The 18,603-nt window shown below is 49.7% G+C and overlaps 1 protein-coding gene across 1 annotated transcript in view; it reads left to right on the top strand.

Annotated features, from left to right (window-relative positions):
* Positions 1 to 18,603, top strand: part of Adamts14 (ADAM metallopeptidase with thrombospondin type 1 motif 14) — a 79,550-nt gene that overhangs the window by 55,637 nt on the left and 5,310 nt on the right. Inside the window, exons 12-19 of the mRNA XM_021174539.3 lie at positions 1,582 to 1,757; positions 6,894 to 7,027; positions 7,313 to 7,436; positions 9,051 to 9,131; positions 13,226 to 13,389; positions 15,157 to 15,325; positions 15,710 to 15,842; positions 17,612 to 17,819. Coding sequence (XP_021030198.1) covers positions 1,582 to 1,757; positions 6,894 to 7,027; positions 7,313 to 7,436; positions 9,051 to 9,131; positions 13,226 to 13,389; positions 15,157 to 15,325; positions 15,710 to 15,842; positions 17,612 to 17,819 — 1,189 coding nt within the window. The remainder of the gene's footprint in view (positions 1 to 1,581; positions 1,758 to 6,893; positions 7,028 to 7,312; positions 7,437 to 9,050; positions 9,132 to 13,225; positions 13,390 to 15,156; positions 15,326 to 15,709; positions 15,843 to 17,611; positions 17,820 to 18,603) is intronic.

Raw genomic sequence — 18,603 nt, 5'->3', positions numbered from 1 at the left:
GTTGGCATCTTTATTTAGCCCATAGCTGTACCTTAAGGAACAAGGTCACATAGCATTACTTGATATAAGTGCAGACTTCCTCATCCTTGGGGGCAACCAGTATTTAACATTAAAACACATAGCCAAAGACCAAAACCTCAACAAATACCTTTTTGCTTTATGAGGCTTAAAGGGAATAATATGTATGCCCACACTGGAGCATGGGTTAAGCACTCCAGAGGCAACAGCTGCTATTATTAAAAAGTATCCTAAGTGCTGTGTGCAGGATGTTGTGTGTTCAAGTGGAGAGTTCATTACACCTGGAGAGTTATCTTAGAGTCTCTGAGCAGGGCGCTGTTGCCTCCTATACTTGGATACTTTACATAGAAAGGTTTTTGTTTTGTTTCGTTTGAAACAGGGTCTCACTAGGTAGCTTTGGCTGGCCTGAAACTCAATATGTAGACCAGGCTGGCCCCAAACTCATAGGGATCCACCTACTTCTGCCTACCAAGGGCTAGAGATTAAAAGTGTATGCCATCACACCCAGCTTAAAAGTCTCTTTAAAAAGATTTATTTTTATTTTGTGTGAGCGTTTGCCTGCGTGTAGGTATATGCACTGTGTACTTGCAGTACCTGAAGAGGCCAGAAGAGGGCATCAGATCTCTGGGAACTGGAGTGATAGACTTGTAAGCTGCCATGTGGATGCTGGGCACTGAACCCACAGGAGTAGCCAGAGGTGCCATCTCCCCAGCTCTGTATTAACTGTCTTTTCTAATCCTCTTGACCTAATCAGGAAGAGTATCATTGCTCTCCTTTGCTTTGTCACAGCTGGAGGTGAGCTCCGATGATCCCACCTTTCAAGGGGGAAATCAAGGCAGAGCAAAACCCAGCGCCCGAACCAAGGCCACATGGTCAGGACTTGGATGTCAGCTCTTCTGGTTCAAAAACCAAATCTCTTTGATGCTCTTTAGTTTACTATATTCCATTATGAGATGGGGGTGGATGTGGAGAACTCTTTGTCTTGACCGAGTGCCTGCACGGTCTGCAGTAAGCACTGAAGGAATTTAAAGAATAAGCAAGATTGACAGCTGACTGGTGGCAAGGGCTAGCCAGTCCCTCGTCTGTCTGTCCTTATGTCCCCTGCCCCTCACCTCCCACCCCCAGCCCCAGGGAGATAGGAGCTAGCACTCTTCCTATGGGTGAAATAGTCAGAGGGAAGGAGGGGTTGTAGCTTACACGTTGGAGTGCTTGCCCAGTGTGCAGCCCTGGTTCAATCCCTAGCATCATATACATTGGGAATGGTGGTAGATACCTGTAGTCCCAATACTCAGGAGGTGGAGATGAGATGATCCAAAGGTCAAAGTCATCCTCATAGTCCAAGCTAGCCTGAGCTGCATGAGACCCTGTCTCAGAGAGGGGAGGGGAAGGAGAGAGAGAGAGAGAGAGAGAGAGTTCAGAAAACTCTGAGTTTAGCTGCCCAACACTGTAGGTCATTACTGAGTTGAGAAATCTACTACTGAGCTGTCCTAGGTCTCATGTAGGAAGCTCTCCTCTTCCCAGCCTCCCCTGGCCCCTAATCACCTGGTCTCTCTGCCACTGCAGTCCAGCCTATGGAGGCCGCCCGTGCTCAGGGTCCATGTTTGAGTACCAGATCTGCAACAGTGAGGACTGTCCTGGGCCCTACGAGGACTTCCGGGCCCAGCAGTGTGCCAAGCGAAACTCCTACTATACCCACCAGGACGCCAAGCACAGCTGGCTGCCCTATGAGCCCGACAGTGGTGAGTGGCTCTGATCTGCCCAACTCTCGTTCCTCTTCTCCCAACTATCGAGGCCCAAGGACCTGGGGGTGCAATGGGGAACCCGTGGGCAGACTCACCCAAGTCCTTGGGTGTCATGCACTTGTGGAGTCACTGTTGCTGTTGAGGCCACCCCTGATTTGCATGTTTATAAGGCAAGCAGCTTTGAGAGGGGGCTCTTCTCCAGGGATGCCCACAGCCGATCACAGAGCTCAGGCCGAATAAGTGCCATTCAAGATGTCTGTCCTTTCCTGCACATGAAGGCATCTGCCCTGTAAAAGAGAACATTTTAGAAAAAGTTAGATTGCAACAGCATCGGTCTTTAATCTTAGCACTTAGGAGGCAGAAGCAGGCGGGTCTCTGTGAGTCTATGTAGTAAGTTCTAAGCCAGTCAGTGATACATAGTGAGATGCTGTCTCAGAAACAAGAAGGAGGGAGGGAGGAACAGGGAGAAGGAAAGAGGGAGAGGAGGAAGGAAAGAGGGGAGGAAGGAGGGAGAGAAAGAAAGAAGGGAGGAAAAGCGGGAAGGAGGGAGGGAGGGAGGGAGGGAGGGAGCAAAGGCTTAGTTCACTTTCTGGAGTTTGTCTCAAAGTCCTGGGGAAAGCCCAGTGTGCAGCCCCAGGGCCGGGCAGGACTCTCTAGGGGTGCAGTACAATGTCCAGGGGAGCTCAACCTACCTTAGGCCAGGTTTCTAGGTTTCATGGGTGAGGCGTCCATCCATTAGCAGATGCTGAAGGTTATTTGAAAGACAGGTAGGTAGAAACCTGGAGAGGGGGCTTCTCATGTTGCCCTCCACCTCGGGCTGCTCAGGGATAGAAACAGGCCTTGGAACTCGGAGTGTCTGGTGTAGGAACCACACTGAGGCCAACACTTAGCCTTTTAGTGCGTATTTAGAGAGAGAGTTCCTGCTCTAGCGTTAGTGAAGGAATGGTGCGGATGCCTGGCTCTTCAGGCCTGAGGCTGGAAGGGCTTGGCTAGTGCAGTGGTCCCCACCTCTTGGATTCCCGGCAGCTCCTGTGAGAACAATGGCTTCTCAAACGTGAGCTGACATCAGCTCTGTGAGCTCAGGCTCATGCAGACTCCTCAGGATACAAGGGACTTCTGAGTCTTGCCAGGGCCAGACTTTGCAGCTGTGCCCTTTCAGAAACGGGCAGGAGGGGACAAGAGGGGGCAGGAGGGGGCAGGAGGGGGCAGGATCTTCCTTCTGCCTGGATTCCACCCACTCTGAGGAACTCACCACTCCTGCCAGGCAGCTGCCTGCTGGGTCCACTAGAATGATCCTGCTTCTCATCTGGAGGTAAATCCCCCAAACCCAGACCCAGACTCAAACCCCATCAGAAATCTGACTCTCAAGGAAGCTCTCTAAAGTGGTCTTAGATATTGTGACTCCATACTGGAGTTCTATGTGAGGGACTGTGGTAGCGTCTACATTTAGTCCAACCAAGCACTTGGGAGGTAGGGGCAGGCAGATCTCTTTTGAGGCCAACCTTGAACTACAAAGCAAGTTCAAGGACAGCCAGGGCTACACAGAGAAACCCTATCTTGAAACAACAACACAAGGAGGAGGAGGAGGAGGAGGAGGAGGAGGAGAACCCAGTCTCTTGGGAGCTTAGGAGCAGGAGCTAGCCAGGGTCCTCAGGCAAGCTTTGGGAAAGGCTGGCTTTGAATACCTTGCAGATCCACTGGGAGAGGCCTGGGCAGACAGGGCAAGAAGGTTGAGGGACAGCTGATGTCAGGCTTTTCCCAGGACTTCAGACCAATTCCAGGAAGTTAGCTGGGCCCCCAACCTCACTTTCTCTAAGAAACACAGCGAGTGTTTATCTGTTTGTTCTCTACGACTTCCTTTTTAGGACATTATCAGCTCATAGACAAGGGGAACATTTCATTTGGGGACATACAGTTCTCCTACTGATGTGCCCAGCTAGGCTGCAGAGCCAAAGCAAGACCCAAGTGACTTTGTGGTTACAAGGCTGGCTGGGCCACTCCATGTGTGGCCTTAAGCACGTTACTTAGCCTTTGGCCCAGTGTTTCCTCTGAGGTGTTAGAACCTGTGCTAGGGTGAGGCTCAGTGGTATAGCACTTGCCTAGCATGCATGAGACTCTAGCTTTTATTCCCAGTACCCTCGTGCATGGTGAGGGGGGGCGGGGGGGGGGGAGCTGGAGAGATAGCTTAGTTGGTAAAGCTTTTGCCTTGCAAATACGTTAACTTGAGTTGATCCCCGGACTCCACATTAAAAAGATAAGTCTTGAGCTGGAGCGATGGCTCAGAAGTTAAGAGCACCTACGGCTCTTCCAGAGGACTCAGGTTTGATTCCCAGCATCAGACTGTGGGTGGCTAATATCAGTCTGTGACTCTAATCCCAGGGGGATCTGCTGCCCTCTTATGGCCTCCATGGGTACTGCACACACATGGTGCACAGATATATGTGCACTCAAAATACCCATGCGTATAAAAATTTTAAAATAATAAATCTTTAGGGGGTTGGAGAGATGGCTCAGTGGTTAAGAGCACTGAATGCTCTTCCAGAGGTCCTGAGTTCAATTCCCAACACCCACATGGTGGCTCACAACCATCCGTAGTGGGATCTGATACCTTCTTCCAGTGTGTCTGAAGACAGCCACAGTGGACTCATATAAATAAAATTTAAAAAATCAATCTTTAAAAATAAAATAAACACCATTGCATACACTAGCAAAATTGTGCTGATAGGACCCTGATATAGCTGTCTCTAGTGAGACTACACCGGGGCCTAGCAAACACAGAAGTGGATGTTCACAGTCAGCTATTGGATGGATCACAGGGCCCCCAATGGAGGAGCTAGCGAAAATACCCAAGAAGCTAAAGGGATCTGCAACCCTATAGGTGGAACAACATTATGAACCCCGGAGCTCTTGACTCTAGCTGCATATGTATCAAAAGATGGCCTAGTCGGCCATCACTGGAAAGAGAGGCCCATTGGACTTGCAAACTTTATATGCCCCAGTACAGGGGAATGCCAGGGCCAAAAAGTGGGAGTGGTGGGTAGAGGGTTGGGGGGGGGGGGGAGGGTATGGGGGACTTTTGGGATAGCATTGGAAATGTAAATGAGGAAAATACCTAATTAAAAAAAATAAGAAAGGAATAAATAAATAAATAAATAAATAAATAAAATATTTCATCATTCAAAAAAAAAATAATAAGCTGGGCAGTGGTGGTGCACACCTTTAACCCCAGCACTTGGGAGGCAGAGGCAGGCAGATTTCTGAGTTTGAAGCCAGCCTGGTCTACAGAGTGAGTTCCAGGAGGGCTACACAGAGAAACCCTGTCTTGAAAAAACAACAACATCAACAAAAAAAGAATAAATAAAAATAAAAATTAAAAAAAATAAAATAAGTAAATCTGGGCAGAGTAGCACATACTTGAAATCTCAACACCAGGAGGATTAGAAAGTTGAGTTCCTGGGTTTACTAGTGTAGTCAGTCAGCCGAGATTGATTGACACACTCCTGATCCTGTGAGAGACCCTGCCTCAATGAAATGAGGTGGGACTAGGAAGGTGACTGGGTACAGAAAGTGCTCACTGCACACTCATGCACGTGCATGAGTGTGTAAGCCCAGGTATAAGCTCATGAGTTTGAATCCCCAGAACCCATATAAAAGCTGGGCGTAGTATCCACACATCTATCATCCTAGTAATCCCAGTACTGGAGGGAGTGGGCGGGGACAAGCTGATGCCCGCCAAATCGATGTCCTCAGGTTCAGTGAGAGACTCTTTCTCAAAAAATTAGATGGCATGCGATTGAGAAGGACACCTGATGCCCACCTCTGGCCTCTGCGTGCTTATAACTCATACTTGTGCATACCACGCACACATACACACATGCATACAAACCCAAGTGGGTGGCTCCTTAGCAAACACACACACACAGAGAGAGAGAGAGAGAGAGAGAGAGAGAGAGAGAGGCAACTGTTAAGTTCCCCCCGCTCCTCTGAGTAACCCCTCACTAAAGCTCATGTTAAGTGACCCTGATTAAACTCGCTGAGTCACTACAAACAGAGTAAGTGTGTGTCCTAGAATGCTAGAACCTTCCTCACTGGTGTGTTGAAATGAGGTGAATAAGTCGTCATGATGAGCATTTGATATTGTTTCTCAAAGGTGTGAAAGGGCTTTGGAAGGATCTGGTATCCAGTGAGCAGCTGCTAGGCTGAGATAGATAGATAGATAGATAGATAGATAGATAGATAGATAGATAGATAGATAGATAGATAGATAGATAGATAGATATTGATTATAATATTATATAAATATATTTGATATTATATTAAATATAATTTAATTAGTTTAATTTTTATAATTTAATATAATATTAAATATAAAGCTGGGTGCACTCACTCACTCATGAGAGTGAGTGTGAGAGCTGGTTCCCTCAGAGGCCAGAAGGTGTCAGATAACCTGGGGCTGGAGGCTGGGCATTGAACTCAGATCCTCTGGAAGAGCGGCAAGCATTCTTTTTTTTCTTTTCTTATCTTTTTCTTTCTCTCTTCCTTCCTTCCTTCCTTCCTTCCTTCCTTCCTTCCTTCCTTCCTTCCTTCCTTCCTTCCTTCCTTTCTTTCTTTCTTTCTTTCTTTCTTTCTTTCTTTCTTTCTTTCTTTCTTTTTGTTTGTCAAGACAGGGTTTCTCTGTGCACTTCTGGCTGTCCTGGAACTCACTCGTTAGACCAGGCTGGCCTTGAACTCAGAAGTCCACCTGCCTCTGCCTAACAAGTGCTGGAATTAAAGGCGTGCACCACCACTGCCCGGCTGCAGCAAGCATTCTTAACCACTGAGCTGTCTCTCCAGCTCTAACTGTTGGTTTGCTATTGATAATTTGTCAATATATTTTTCTCATTAAACTGATGATGCATTTTACTGATCAGGGATCATGAAAATCAGGGAACCAAGGCTCAAAAAGGCTAGAGACATTTGCCTCAGGTCACAGGACCAAACCATATGTGCCACAGCAGGACTCTTCAGACAGTCCCCAGACAGAGCTCCCACCACTGCCATGACCCTGGACTTCATGGCTAAACCACATGCTGATAGAATCCTAAGCTACTTTCTGTCAACCCAGTGGGCTTAGCAGTGTCTCTCTCTTTCCAGATGCCCAGAAGTGTGAGCTCATTTGCCAGTCTGCCGACACTGGAGATGTGGTATTTATGAACCAAGTGGTCCACGATGGGACACGCTGCAGCTATCGGGATCCTTACAGCGTCTGTGCCCGTGGCGAGTGTGTGGTAGGTACCCCTTCGAGCTGCTTATACTCTGCTGGCATGGAGGGCTGAATGGGTATTACTCACCTACCACACCTAGGGGCAGCTAGGGCTGCCTACACCATTAGAGAAGTTGAGGTGACCCAGGCTACGACCACCTGGGTCACAGGGTGGATTTGGGGGAGTTCTCGTGTGCCAGGGTCCCCCCTTTGGGCAGGGCCAGGAATCTCAGGAGGAAGTCAGTCTCGGGGAGCCTTTTTAGGTGGATACAGGAGAGCCTCCATCTGCTGATGTCACCTCCACCCCTAGCCTTTTGGTTGCGACAAGGAGGTGGGATCCATGAAGACGGATGACAAGTGCGGTGTCTGCGGTGGGGACAACTCTCACTGCAGGACTGTGAAGGGGACTCTGGGGAAGGGCTCCAAGCAGGCAGGTGAGCATGAATGAGCATGGCTGGGGTGGGGGCGGGGCACTGAGGAACGCCTCCAAGCAGGACGGGAAGCATGGCTGGGTGTGTGTATGTGAAGTTCTCCTTGACCAGTGCTGGAGAGGGGAGAGTCCTGGAGCCTGGCTTCAGACCTTCCCAGTCTGCCTGTGGCTGGTCCCCTGGCTTCCTGGCGTACTAGTATGGACTCACAGGATAACCCCGTCCTTTTTTTTTTTTTTTTGGTTAGGTAACATGGGAGAGGACATGTGCTGAGCTGACATGCGCTCTCTTTGATCCCGGGGCTTTTGGTGGGAGCAAGGGGGTCATTTTCTATTCTCATCTTTTTTTTAATTAAATTTTTTTTCAAATTTTTATTAGATTTACATTTCAAATGCTATCCCAAAAGTCCCCTATACCCTTCCCCCGGCCCGCTCCCCTACCCACTCACTCCCACTTCTTGGCCCTGGTGTTCCCCTATACTGAGGCATATAAAGTTTGCAAGACCAAGGGGCCTCTCTTCCCAATGATGGCCGACTAGGCCATCTTCTGCTACATGTACAGCTAGACACGAGCTCTGGGGGTACTGGTTAGTTCATATTGTTGTTCCACCTATAGGGTTGCAGACCCCTTCAGCTCCTTGGGTGCTTTCTCTAGCTCCTCCATTGGGGGCCCTTGTTCCATTCAATAGATGACTGTGAGCATCCACTTCTGTATTTGCCAGGCACTGGCGTAGCCTCACAAGAGACAGCTATATCAGGGTCCTGTCAGCAAAATCTTTCTGGCATATGCAATAGTGTCTGGGTTTGGTGGTTATTCTCATCTTAAAAACAAAGTCTGGAGGCCGGGCGTGGTGGCGTACGCCTTTAATCCTAGCACTCGGGAGGCAGAGGCAGGCGGATTTCTGAGTTCAAGGCCAGCCTGGTCTACAAAGTGAGTCCCAGGACAGCCAGGGCTACACAGAGAAACCCTGTCTCAAAAAAAAAAAAAGTCTGGGACCTTTTTTCCACTATGAATTTCTGGTCCCTCGAGTTCTTTAATTTCCACCTCTAACCTCACCAAGCTTGCTATAGAAGAGGGGCAGTCAGTAGTCCTTTATGTTTCTGTGTGGAGTAAGTCTGGTCTTTTTGGAGGATTTTACAGCTTTCTCATACTTTGAAGCGGGGTGGGGCGGTGGGGTTGGTAACCAAGAAAGGATTGTTCCCAAGCTTTGAATCGGTTCAAAGAGCCATGTGGATCTTCATGGCTGATCTCATCTACAACTCTACCTACGGTAGCTTAGGAAGAAGGGGGTGGGGGTAGAGAAAGCAGAAGAGGGGGCCACGAAGGGAAATAAAAGCATCTCACACGTGTGGGTATCAGTGCACGTGGTAGTGACCCCTAGCGGGCGCTTGGAGCTACAACATCTCATGCTTCCCTGCCCTTGGGGATCCATTGGGGCGGGGGGGGGGGGGGGGGGGAGAATCCAACCCTGGTTTCCAGCCAAGGAAACAGGTTTCTGAAAGGCTCCGTGTGTGAGAAGTCCTTGTGTTCCCGGCTGTGTGCTGTGAGATAGTATGGGGTGCTGAGCAGGGGGCTACCCTCTCAGGACTCTTTGCTTTTCTGGATGCCCCTGGGTGGCAGCGGCTCTCAAACAGGTGCAGATCCCGGCTGGTGCCAGGCACATTCAGATTGAATTGCTGGAGAAGGCTCCCCACCGAATCGGTGAGTGCTGTGTGGGGCGGGGAGGACAAGGAAGGTAGGAATCCCAGACTTAGATAAAGACAGAAAATCCCTTTTTCAGTTGTTAAATTTATGCAGAATAGCTGAACCATCACATAGTTCAGGCTTGTTTCTTCCCACCAGGATCAACCACTGTTCAAATTTCTTATGGAAGCAGGTGGCTTCTTCTAAAAGAGTCATTTCGCAGAAGGGCTCAGGCAGCTCTGGCTGCATGGCACACCACCCCAAGAACATAAGGGTTAGGAGTAACAGTTGTCACGGGATCTCAATTCTGTGGCCATAGTCATGACCGGCCCAGCCAGAGGTTCTTCTATTGGTTGCCTGAACCCAAACAACCAAACACTGGCAGCTGATGGGTCTGTCGGGAGTTCACTGGTCTAGGAGGTATGGATGGTATTGGCAATTGGCTGAGGCTGAGGCTGACAGAGCTATGACTGACCCCAACAAGCAAATCTGGGAATGTCCAAATCTGGATGTCTGTCCCTTGGGCATCTGCAGCTAGAAAGAGCAGGGCCCCAGGGTGCAAGCACTCTGCCAGCCCCTAACATTGCATTGACGCAAGTCACATGACCCAAGCACCAGTCAATGGTTAAAAACACAGACTCTGTCTTAGAGGAACAGGGCTATGTGGACAGCCATTTCTACAGTCCACCAGGCAGGTCCTAGCTCTCCATTATAATGATATTTAAACAGAGTTACTGAAGAAGGTGTCATGGTTGTTGCACAAACATGAAGCCAAGACAGTTTGAAAGTTCGATTCCCCAGAGGCTGAGGGACAGCCCAGAGGGCAGAGTGTTTTCCATAGCATGAGGACCTGGTCTTGGTCCTCCAGAACCCCCACAGAAGCCAGCAATGCAGTGTTGCCTACAATCTCAGCACTAGGGCAGTGCTTGCAAAAGATCCTTAGAGCTGGTCCCAGCTGACTTTCTGAGCCTTGTGTTCATCTAGAGGCCCTGTCTCAAAAATAGGTGGATGGATGGATGGATGGATGGATGGATGAGATAGATAGATAGATGAGATAGATGGATGCGTGAGATAGATAGATAGATGATGGATGGATGGATGGATGGATGGATGGATGGATGAGATAGATAGATAGATGAGATAGATGGATGCGTGAGATAGATAGATAGATAGATGATAGATAGATAGATAGATAGATAGATAGATAGATAGATAGATGAACAGACAATGGATCAATGGATGGATGGATGGATGGATGGATGGATGGATGGATGGATGGATGGGTGATAGAGATAGATAGATAGATAGATAGATAGATAGATAGATAGATAGATAGATAGATAGATAGTAGATAGTAAATAGTAAATAGTAGATAGATGGATGAAGAGAGAGAGAGAGATGGAAGGATGGGTGGGTGGGTAGACAGACAGACAGATAGATGATGGATGGATGTGATAGGTAGGTAGATAGATAGGCAGATAGATAGATAGATAGATAGATAGATAGAGAGAGAGAGAGAGAGAGAGAGAGAGAGGTAGATAGAGAGAGATTTTAGGATGGGTGGGTAGACAGACAGACAGATAGATGATGGATGGATAGGTAGGTAGATAGACGACAGACAGATAGAGATTTATAAGGTAAAGTGACTGAGGAAGACTGTGACAAAGATCCCTGGCCTCCACATACAGCACACACATGTATACACACATACACAAACATGTACATATATAAAACATGTGCATGCATGTACACACACACATAAACATCAGAACCCCCAAACAGATTAAACTTAGAAAGTCAGGTCCAGGCTTAGTGGTGCACATCTTTTATCCCAACACCCAGAAAACAGAAGCAGAGGATCTCTGGGAGTTCGAGGTCAACCTGACCTACATAGCAAATTCCAGACTAGCCAGAGGTACACGGCTAGTGAGGCTCTATCTCAAACTAATATAAAATAAATATTCAAGTTAAGAGCCACAAAGATGGCTCCATAGGAAAGGAAGGACTCTTTCCACACAAGCCAAATAACCACAGTTTGATCCCACAAAAAGGTATAAGGTTGTCTTAGTCAGGGTTTCTATTCCTGCACAAACATCAGGACCAAGAAGCAAGTTGGGAGGAAAGGGTTTATTTTGCTTACACTTCCATACTGCTGTTCATCACCAAGGAAGTCAGAACTGGAACTCAAGCAAGTCAAGAAGCAGGAGCCGATGCAGAGGCCATGGAGGGATGTTCTTTACTGGCTTGCTTCCCCTGGCTTGCTCAGCCTGCTCTCTTATAGAATCCAAGACTACCAGCCCAGAGATGGTCCCACCCACAAGGGGCCTTTCCCCCTTGATCACTAATTGAGAAAATGCCCCACAGCTGGATCTCATGGAGGCATTTCCCCAACTGAAGCTCCTTTCTCTGTGATAACTCCAGCCTGTGTCAAGTTGACACAAAACTAGCCAGTACAAAGGTGAAAGCTGACTTTACAAGGTTGACTTTTGACCACCCCCCCCAACACACACACATAGGACATGGTGTATACCCCCACACACACATACACTAGCAAATAAACTTTTTTCAATTTTAAAAATTCATGTGAAGACATTAATGCAGTAGAAAAGGTGTTCTTATCATTTGGTCTAGTCTTGCTTTTATTGAAACCAAATCGGCAGTCTAAAAATAGGCACGTCCAAACGAGATTCCTCAGACATCGTACAGATTCCTGTGGTGGTGGAAGGACCTGTAGCAGGGGTGTGGGGTGCATGAAGGCTGGTGTGTGATGGGGTTCTTTTAGGGTTGTGAAAGTATTCTAAGGTTACACGTGGTGATGATTGAAGGTGCTAAGCCATCACCGAGCTGCGTGCTTCAATAGGGTGAATTACCCAGTATGGATTGTGTCTCAACTGCAAACTCAAGAGCGCAGCTTAGAACCCCTCCTGGCAGCTGTGGGCAGCGGCTGCTTCTGCTTTGGGCAGCGGCTGTGTTTTCCCATGTCAGTCTGAGCTCAGACAGACCCCCCTCATGGAGAGAATGCAGGCTTCCATATTACTGTGGCAAGTCACAGAGGCCTCTCCAGCCTGATAGCCTACCAAGTCTTGTCAGCTTCCATTTACACATAACAGACACTCACATAAAGTGCAGTGTCTCTTGGCAAACTCAGCTGTTGCAAAAAAATGTTCACGGTCACCATTTTAGATCATTATCAGTAAGATGAGACGCTTTGAGCTTCCTGGGGCTGCATCTCTTCCTGGTACAGCTGTGGGGTCCCCTTCTAATAGTGCCACTCCCCGGGGCAAGCATCTCCAAACCATGACACAGTGGGAATACTCCGCACCGGCTGATAGCTGTCTACTGGGGTGGGCAGGGCAGGTGACGTATACCACACATGGGGATCCTGACAGGGGGGCAAGAGGAGCCATGGAACGGAAGCCTGTGTTGTCTGTAGGTACATGGTAGGTCATCCGTGCAAATGTGGAAAATGTGCTGTCTTAGTTTCCATTGCCATGAAGAGTCACCATGACCAAGGCAACTCTTAAAAGGACAGTATTAAATTGGGGCTTGCTTACAGTTTCAGAGGTTCAGTCCATTATCATCATGGTGGGAAGCATGGCTGCATGCAGGCAAACATGGTGCTGGAGGAGCTGAGAGTTCTCCATCTTGATCCAAAGGCAGCCAGGTGGAGGCTCTGAAGACAGCCAGGAGGAGGCTCTCTTCCGCACTGGATGGAGCCTGAGCAAACAGGCTACACAGGGACTAAGTCACTTCCCTGTGAGGCTTGTTCTCCTGTGCTCTGTGCTCTGCTATAGATCCTACAGGGGCAGCAGCATCTCTGAGGGTTGGGCAATTCAAGGAGTTTTTCTGAAAGAGGTCAAACCGAGCCACAACTATGGGTGGCCATTAGTCAGTGTGGAAGAAGAGAGGGGCTAGTACAGGATCAGAGGTGTACATCTGGGCCCAGAGGCAGGCCTGGTTTGCAGAGGGCTCCTGGGTGGTCCTGATGGGAGAGGTCAAGGGGATAAAGAGACAGGGAACATGAGGAGGTGCCTCCTGGAAAGGCCTTAGAGGTCAGAATCATGGGCCCCTCTAGAGAGAAATAGAAATCTCTGTCCCTCTCCCCTGGCCAGCGGTGAAGAACCAGGTGACCGGAAGCTTCATCCTCAACCCCAAGGGCAAGGAGGCTTCTAGCAGGACCTTCACTGCGCTGGGCCTAGAGTGGGAGCACGAAGCGGAGGACACCAAGGACAGCCTCAGGACCAATGGACCCCTGCCTGAAGCCATCGCCATCCTGGTGAGCCTCCTTGCCTGATGTGGCCTTGCCTGTACTATTTGGTTGGTATACTTTGAAATGGTCTCTCCCAGGTGTGTTGAGGGCAACTGCGGCAGCTTTTTGTTCCTTCACTTGGGGTGGGAAATGGGTTTGAGGGGAACCCCTGTGAAGCTAGGATTGGCTCCCCCATCTTCATAGCAATCCTCAGCATCCACATACATTGTGACATGCTCATATGTGTGAGGCCTTAAGGTGGTTTGGGGGCCTTGAAGGCAGCTGGCATTAAGAGATCGTGGCAGCACCAGCTTCTGAGAAGGGGGCAGGGCCATTACCCTCACTGGGGTCCATTGCTGCCCTTTATTGTGCCTGGGCTCATGGAGCAGGGATTGGTAATTCAGAAGATTGGCCTATAAAAAGCTCTGTCAGCACATCCTCAGCCTGAGCTGACAGCTCTGCGCCCCGTGTTGGCGTCACTGGTCAGCAGTGTTCCAGAGGGTAAATTCTGAGGCTGCTGGTGTCTGCGTAGAACTTGTATCTGGCACAGACTTTCCATTCACCTTGTATTTGTGATCACCCATGTCTGGGGCCAGCTGATGTTTGCTCAGGGTACCAAGGCTATTTAAGGGAGAACAAGCAGTCTCAACAAAGGATTTTGAGACAGTCTCCACAAAGGATGCTGAGGCAACTGGATACCTACCAAGACCTAAATGTAATCGTGGTGGTCTGTCACTCTTAGAAGGAAATGGGTGACCTTCCATTCTTCGGTAACAAGATAAGCAGCAAAAGAGACATCATCAGTCCTGGAAACATTGTTTGCTCGTTAAAGGACACGTGTAGAAGTAGGAGAGGCCATCAATATGGCTTCTGATGCAGGGCACTTGGTCCAACACCAAGCTTGATGACCTGAATTCAGTGCTCAGAGTTCACATGGTGGAGGGAGAGAATCCATTCCTTCAGCTTGTCCCCTGACTTCCACACTCACACTGGGGCATGTGTCCTGCCCCAAGTAATAAGTGCAATTAAAAAAAAAATTAAAAGAGTAAAAATAACCAGGCACAGGGGTACACACCACTTGGGAGGTGGGCTACATGAGTCTTTGTCTTTAAAAGAAGAAGAGGAGGAGAAGGAGGAGGAGTGAGAGAAGGAAGAGGAGGAAGAGAAAGAAGAGAATGAGAAGAAAAGAGAGAGAGAGGAGGTTGGGGATATAGCTCATTTGGTAGAATGGTTACCGAGTATTCGTGAAGCCCCTGGCTCCACCCTCAGTACCACATACCAAGCATGGAAGTTCAAACCTGTGATCAGAAGTTCAAAGTCACCCTGGTCTACATAGTAAATTCAAAACCAACGTGGGCAATATGTGACCCAAGAAGTAGGGAGGGGTGGAGAAGAGGAGGGGGGAAAGGAAAGATGAAAGAGGTTGCTCACTGGCATCCGGGTTGAAGCCAGACAGTTTGGATACTGAAAGACTCGGGCCATTGAGTGTCACCGTTGGGTGTCTGTGGGAGAATGGCTCATGGGCCTGGCATTGGCTGCTGTAGGGCTTGGTACATACATAGCAGGCTTGGGAGTGAGAGTCTCTGACTGTCCTGCCTGCCTCAGCTAGGTACTGGGTTGCACATTTTAATAGGGTGAATTACACAGTGTGGATCGTGTCTTAACTGCAAACCTCCAAAGCACAATTAGGAACCCCATCTGGCAGCTGTGGGCAGCAGCTGCTTTCCTTGGACCCTCTGCTGACCCTCCTTCTATCTCTGGCCTTATGCTGCACCCTTTGTGTCTCCCTTCCAGGTTCTCCCCCCGGCTGAGGGTAAACCCCGAGGTAGCCTGGCCTACAAGTATGTCATCCATGAGGACCTGCTGCCCCTCATTGGGAGTAATAATGTGCTCCTGGAAGAGACAGACACCTACGAATGGGCTCTCAAGAGCTGGTCTCCCTGCAGCAAGGCCTGTGGAGGAGGTATCAGCTATTGTGGTCCTATGGTTCCTTGTGGGGAGTGACGGCGGGTCAGGGAGAATGGACCAGAGACTGGTAGGAGTCTGGAAGAAGTGTCTCGGTTTGTCCTTGAAGATCTCCCATGCCTACAAGCAATTCCGAGCAAGGCATTGGGAGAAGCTGGGGCTTGCTTTCAAGAGCAGGTTGCAGGGCAGGTTGTCTGTTCAGCTGCTGTCCAAGGTCACTTCTCCACTGGTGACAGAGGGAGGAGTCCTGTAGAAAGTTACTTGCCCAGGACAGAGGGCTGGGGCATGAAGGGAAAGAAGGGAAAGTGCCTTCTAGAAAGCAGGCTCTCTAAAAAGTCACCCCAAGGGCACGAGGCCTGGAGCTGTCCCACAACCTTCGCAGGAATCCAGTTCACTAAATATGGCTGCCGGCGCCGCAGGGACCACCACATGGTGCACCGGCACCTGTGTGACCATAAAAAGAGGCCCAAGCCTATCCGACGGCGTTGCAACCAGCACCCCTGTCCTCAACCCACGTGAGTGTCTGACCCCTGCCTCTCTCTACCCTGGCCCCAAAGGAAAAGTAGCTCAAGTTGCTACCCTAGCACTTCCTTACGCCAAAGCCTGCAGCCCTGGGTCTTTCAGGGATAGACCACAGCCCACAAGAGGCACTGTGGCTACCCTTCATGGCCAGCCATGTTGGGATTCTTCATTTGCCAACCCACACAGCCAGAAAGAGGATGGTACTAGCAGGATTGCCCCCAGCTAGCAGTCTTTCACAGATAGGGCCTGGGCTTTCTGCTGGTGAGGCAGGGGGCTCATGTCTCTGGGCAAAAATAGGATCTAGTGTTCTCTCTCTCTCTCTCTCTTTCTCTCTCTCCTTGGTCCCTGGGAGTCCAGCCTTCAGCATGGTCTAATCCCTGGTTAAGATTTCCTAGTCTGTGGGCCATGCTGTTCAGGGACCAAGGTCCTGTTCTTAGGATTATTCAAAAGAGTCTGAAGGGAGAGGGTTGAGCTGGGCTTGAGAACTCAATATGGATCCCCCTCAGCTTGGGGCAGTGCTCCTAGGGACTCCCAGAAAGGTGGAGGATAGCTGCTTGGTAGGAAACTGCAAAGGGTCATTGCCACATTCTTGCTTCCCTGGGATTCCCCCACCCCAACCCCACCCCCCGCACGGCTGGGGATCTCCAGGGCTGGTCATGTGATCTGGGGGCTGGGGTGGGAATTGACATCTAGCAGTGGTTTCCTGTGATCTTCTGGGACATGACCAGGCAAGAACATTGTCATCCCCTGTGTCTGTGCGTCCTCAGACTCCATTGTTATGTTCCACTGTCACTCATAGGACTGCCTGCAACTGTGATCATGAGGCATGTGTGCAGGACTAACTGTGTAAGATCCTGGGCTGGTTATTCTCCAGCCAATCTTAGGGCTTGGTAGGGGAAGTTCTTTTTTCTCCTCCACCGCACCCCCTATCCCATCCTCCTCCTCCTCCTCCTCCTCCTTCTCTCTCTCTCCTCCCATCTCTGGTGTGTGTGCATGTGTGTGTATATGTGCACATGTGCATGCACACATGCACTCATGCACTGCACATGTGTGTAACAAACTCCATAACCCAGGCCAGCTGCCACCTCTCAGCCATCCTCCTGCTTCAGCTTCCCAAGTGCTGAGATTACAGACATATGCCACCACGCCTGGCAAGATTTTTTTTAAACTTTGAGAATGTGCCTCCCACTCCAGTTAGTGAAAAGACAAAGAGTTGGAGCTCCCTTCTCCCTAGCCCTGGGATGCTTAGGCTGCTGCCTAACTCATCCCTGGCTCTGCTTGCAGAGAAGTTTGCAGGACACCCCCCACACACACACCCACACACACACTATAGAACTGTAGGTGCTGAAGTCCAGTGAGTGGCGAGAGCACTTAGTAGCACTGTTGTCCCTGCTGAGGGGACATCTACAAGAAGTGTGACTTTGGTGTGTTTGGGGACACCCCTGAGTCTCAGCATCCAGTATGTCCCTGCATATGGTAGCTCTGAACTCTTTCTGGGTTCTAAAGCCATCCCGATATAAACATGCGGAAACTGAGGCTTGGTGGAGTTAACAGCTTGCCCAAAGACACTTGAGGGGTCAGGATTTTAATAGGAACCTTTCCCTTACCCAAGGAAACAGCAAGAAAGACTAGTGAGCTCCCAGAAGCCAACTAGCCAGGTAGCAGCCTTCCGAAGCACGCACCTTCTCTGGTGGGATACAGCCCCAAGGGGAAGTGTCCCCATGGTCCCATCTCCCTCTACCTCTGTCCTGTCTGTCTCCAGGTGGGTGACAGAAGAGTGGGGTGCCTGTAGCCGAAGCTGCGGGAAGCTGGGGCTGCAGACCCGGGGAGTGCAATGCCTGCTGCCTCTCTCCAATGGCACCCACAAAGCCATGCCAGCCAAGGCTTGCCTAGGTAACCGGCCAGAGGCCAAGAGGCCATGCCTCCGTGTGCCCTGCCCAGCCCAGTGGCGGACAGGAGCCTGGTCCCAGGTGAGTGGTTCTCTAAGAGTGGGTGGAACAGAAAACGGTGTGGGTTGGGTAGGTGTCTGAGTGGGTTCTAGTGCACCCGAAGGCTGACACTTCTCAGAAAGAAAGAGAGCATCCTCTTGGGGGCAATATGAGCAGCAGCAGCACCACCACCACCACCCCAGCCCCAGTGCGCTATGCATGATGGTTCTTCGCTAGGCTCCTCCCTCCATTTGCATCTCCTCTAAGCTCCATGACCCCCAAGTCATAGAGGAGCAAATGAAGACACATTCTTGTATTCCAGAAATATTTACTCGGGCAGTGGTGGTGCATGCCTTTAATCCCAGCACTTGGGAGGCAGAGGCAGGTGGATTTCTGAGTTCGAGGCCAGCCTGGTCTACAGAGTGAGTTCCAGGACAGCTACACAAAGGCTACACAAAGAAACCCTGTCTTGAAAAAAAACAAAAACAAAAACAAAAACAAAAACAAAAACAAAATAAACAGAAAAAAAGGAAAGAAATATTTACTGAGCAAAGACTGTATGCCAGATCAAGGAAGGCTGAAAGCCCAGCGTCACTGGACAGGCAGGCTGCTCACCCTCATGGAGCAGCCAGTCTAGTGAGGGAACAAGACAGATAAACAGGCCAGTGATAGATGTTACCCACTGCAAGCTGCACCTGCAAGGGTTTCTGGGGATGCAACAGGCACAAAGGAGGATGAGTCATGCGTCCCCTGGTTCCCTTTGGTTCTGTGACTTGCATCTTGATCAGTGGTCACATGCCCCAGTACAAGTTCTTTCCGGGTCCTT

This window comes from Mus caroli, unplaced genomic scaffold (assembly GCF_978045245.1).
Source record: "Mus caroli unplaced genomic scaffold, Mus_caroli_1 scaffold_9, whole genome shotgun sequence".
Lineage (NCBI taxonomy): Eukaryota > Metazoa > Chordata > Mammalia > Rodentia > Muridae > Mus > Mus caroli.
Note: the sequence above shows the minus strand (reverse complement) of the source record. Positions and strands in the feature narration are given on the sequence as shown.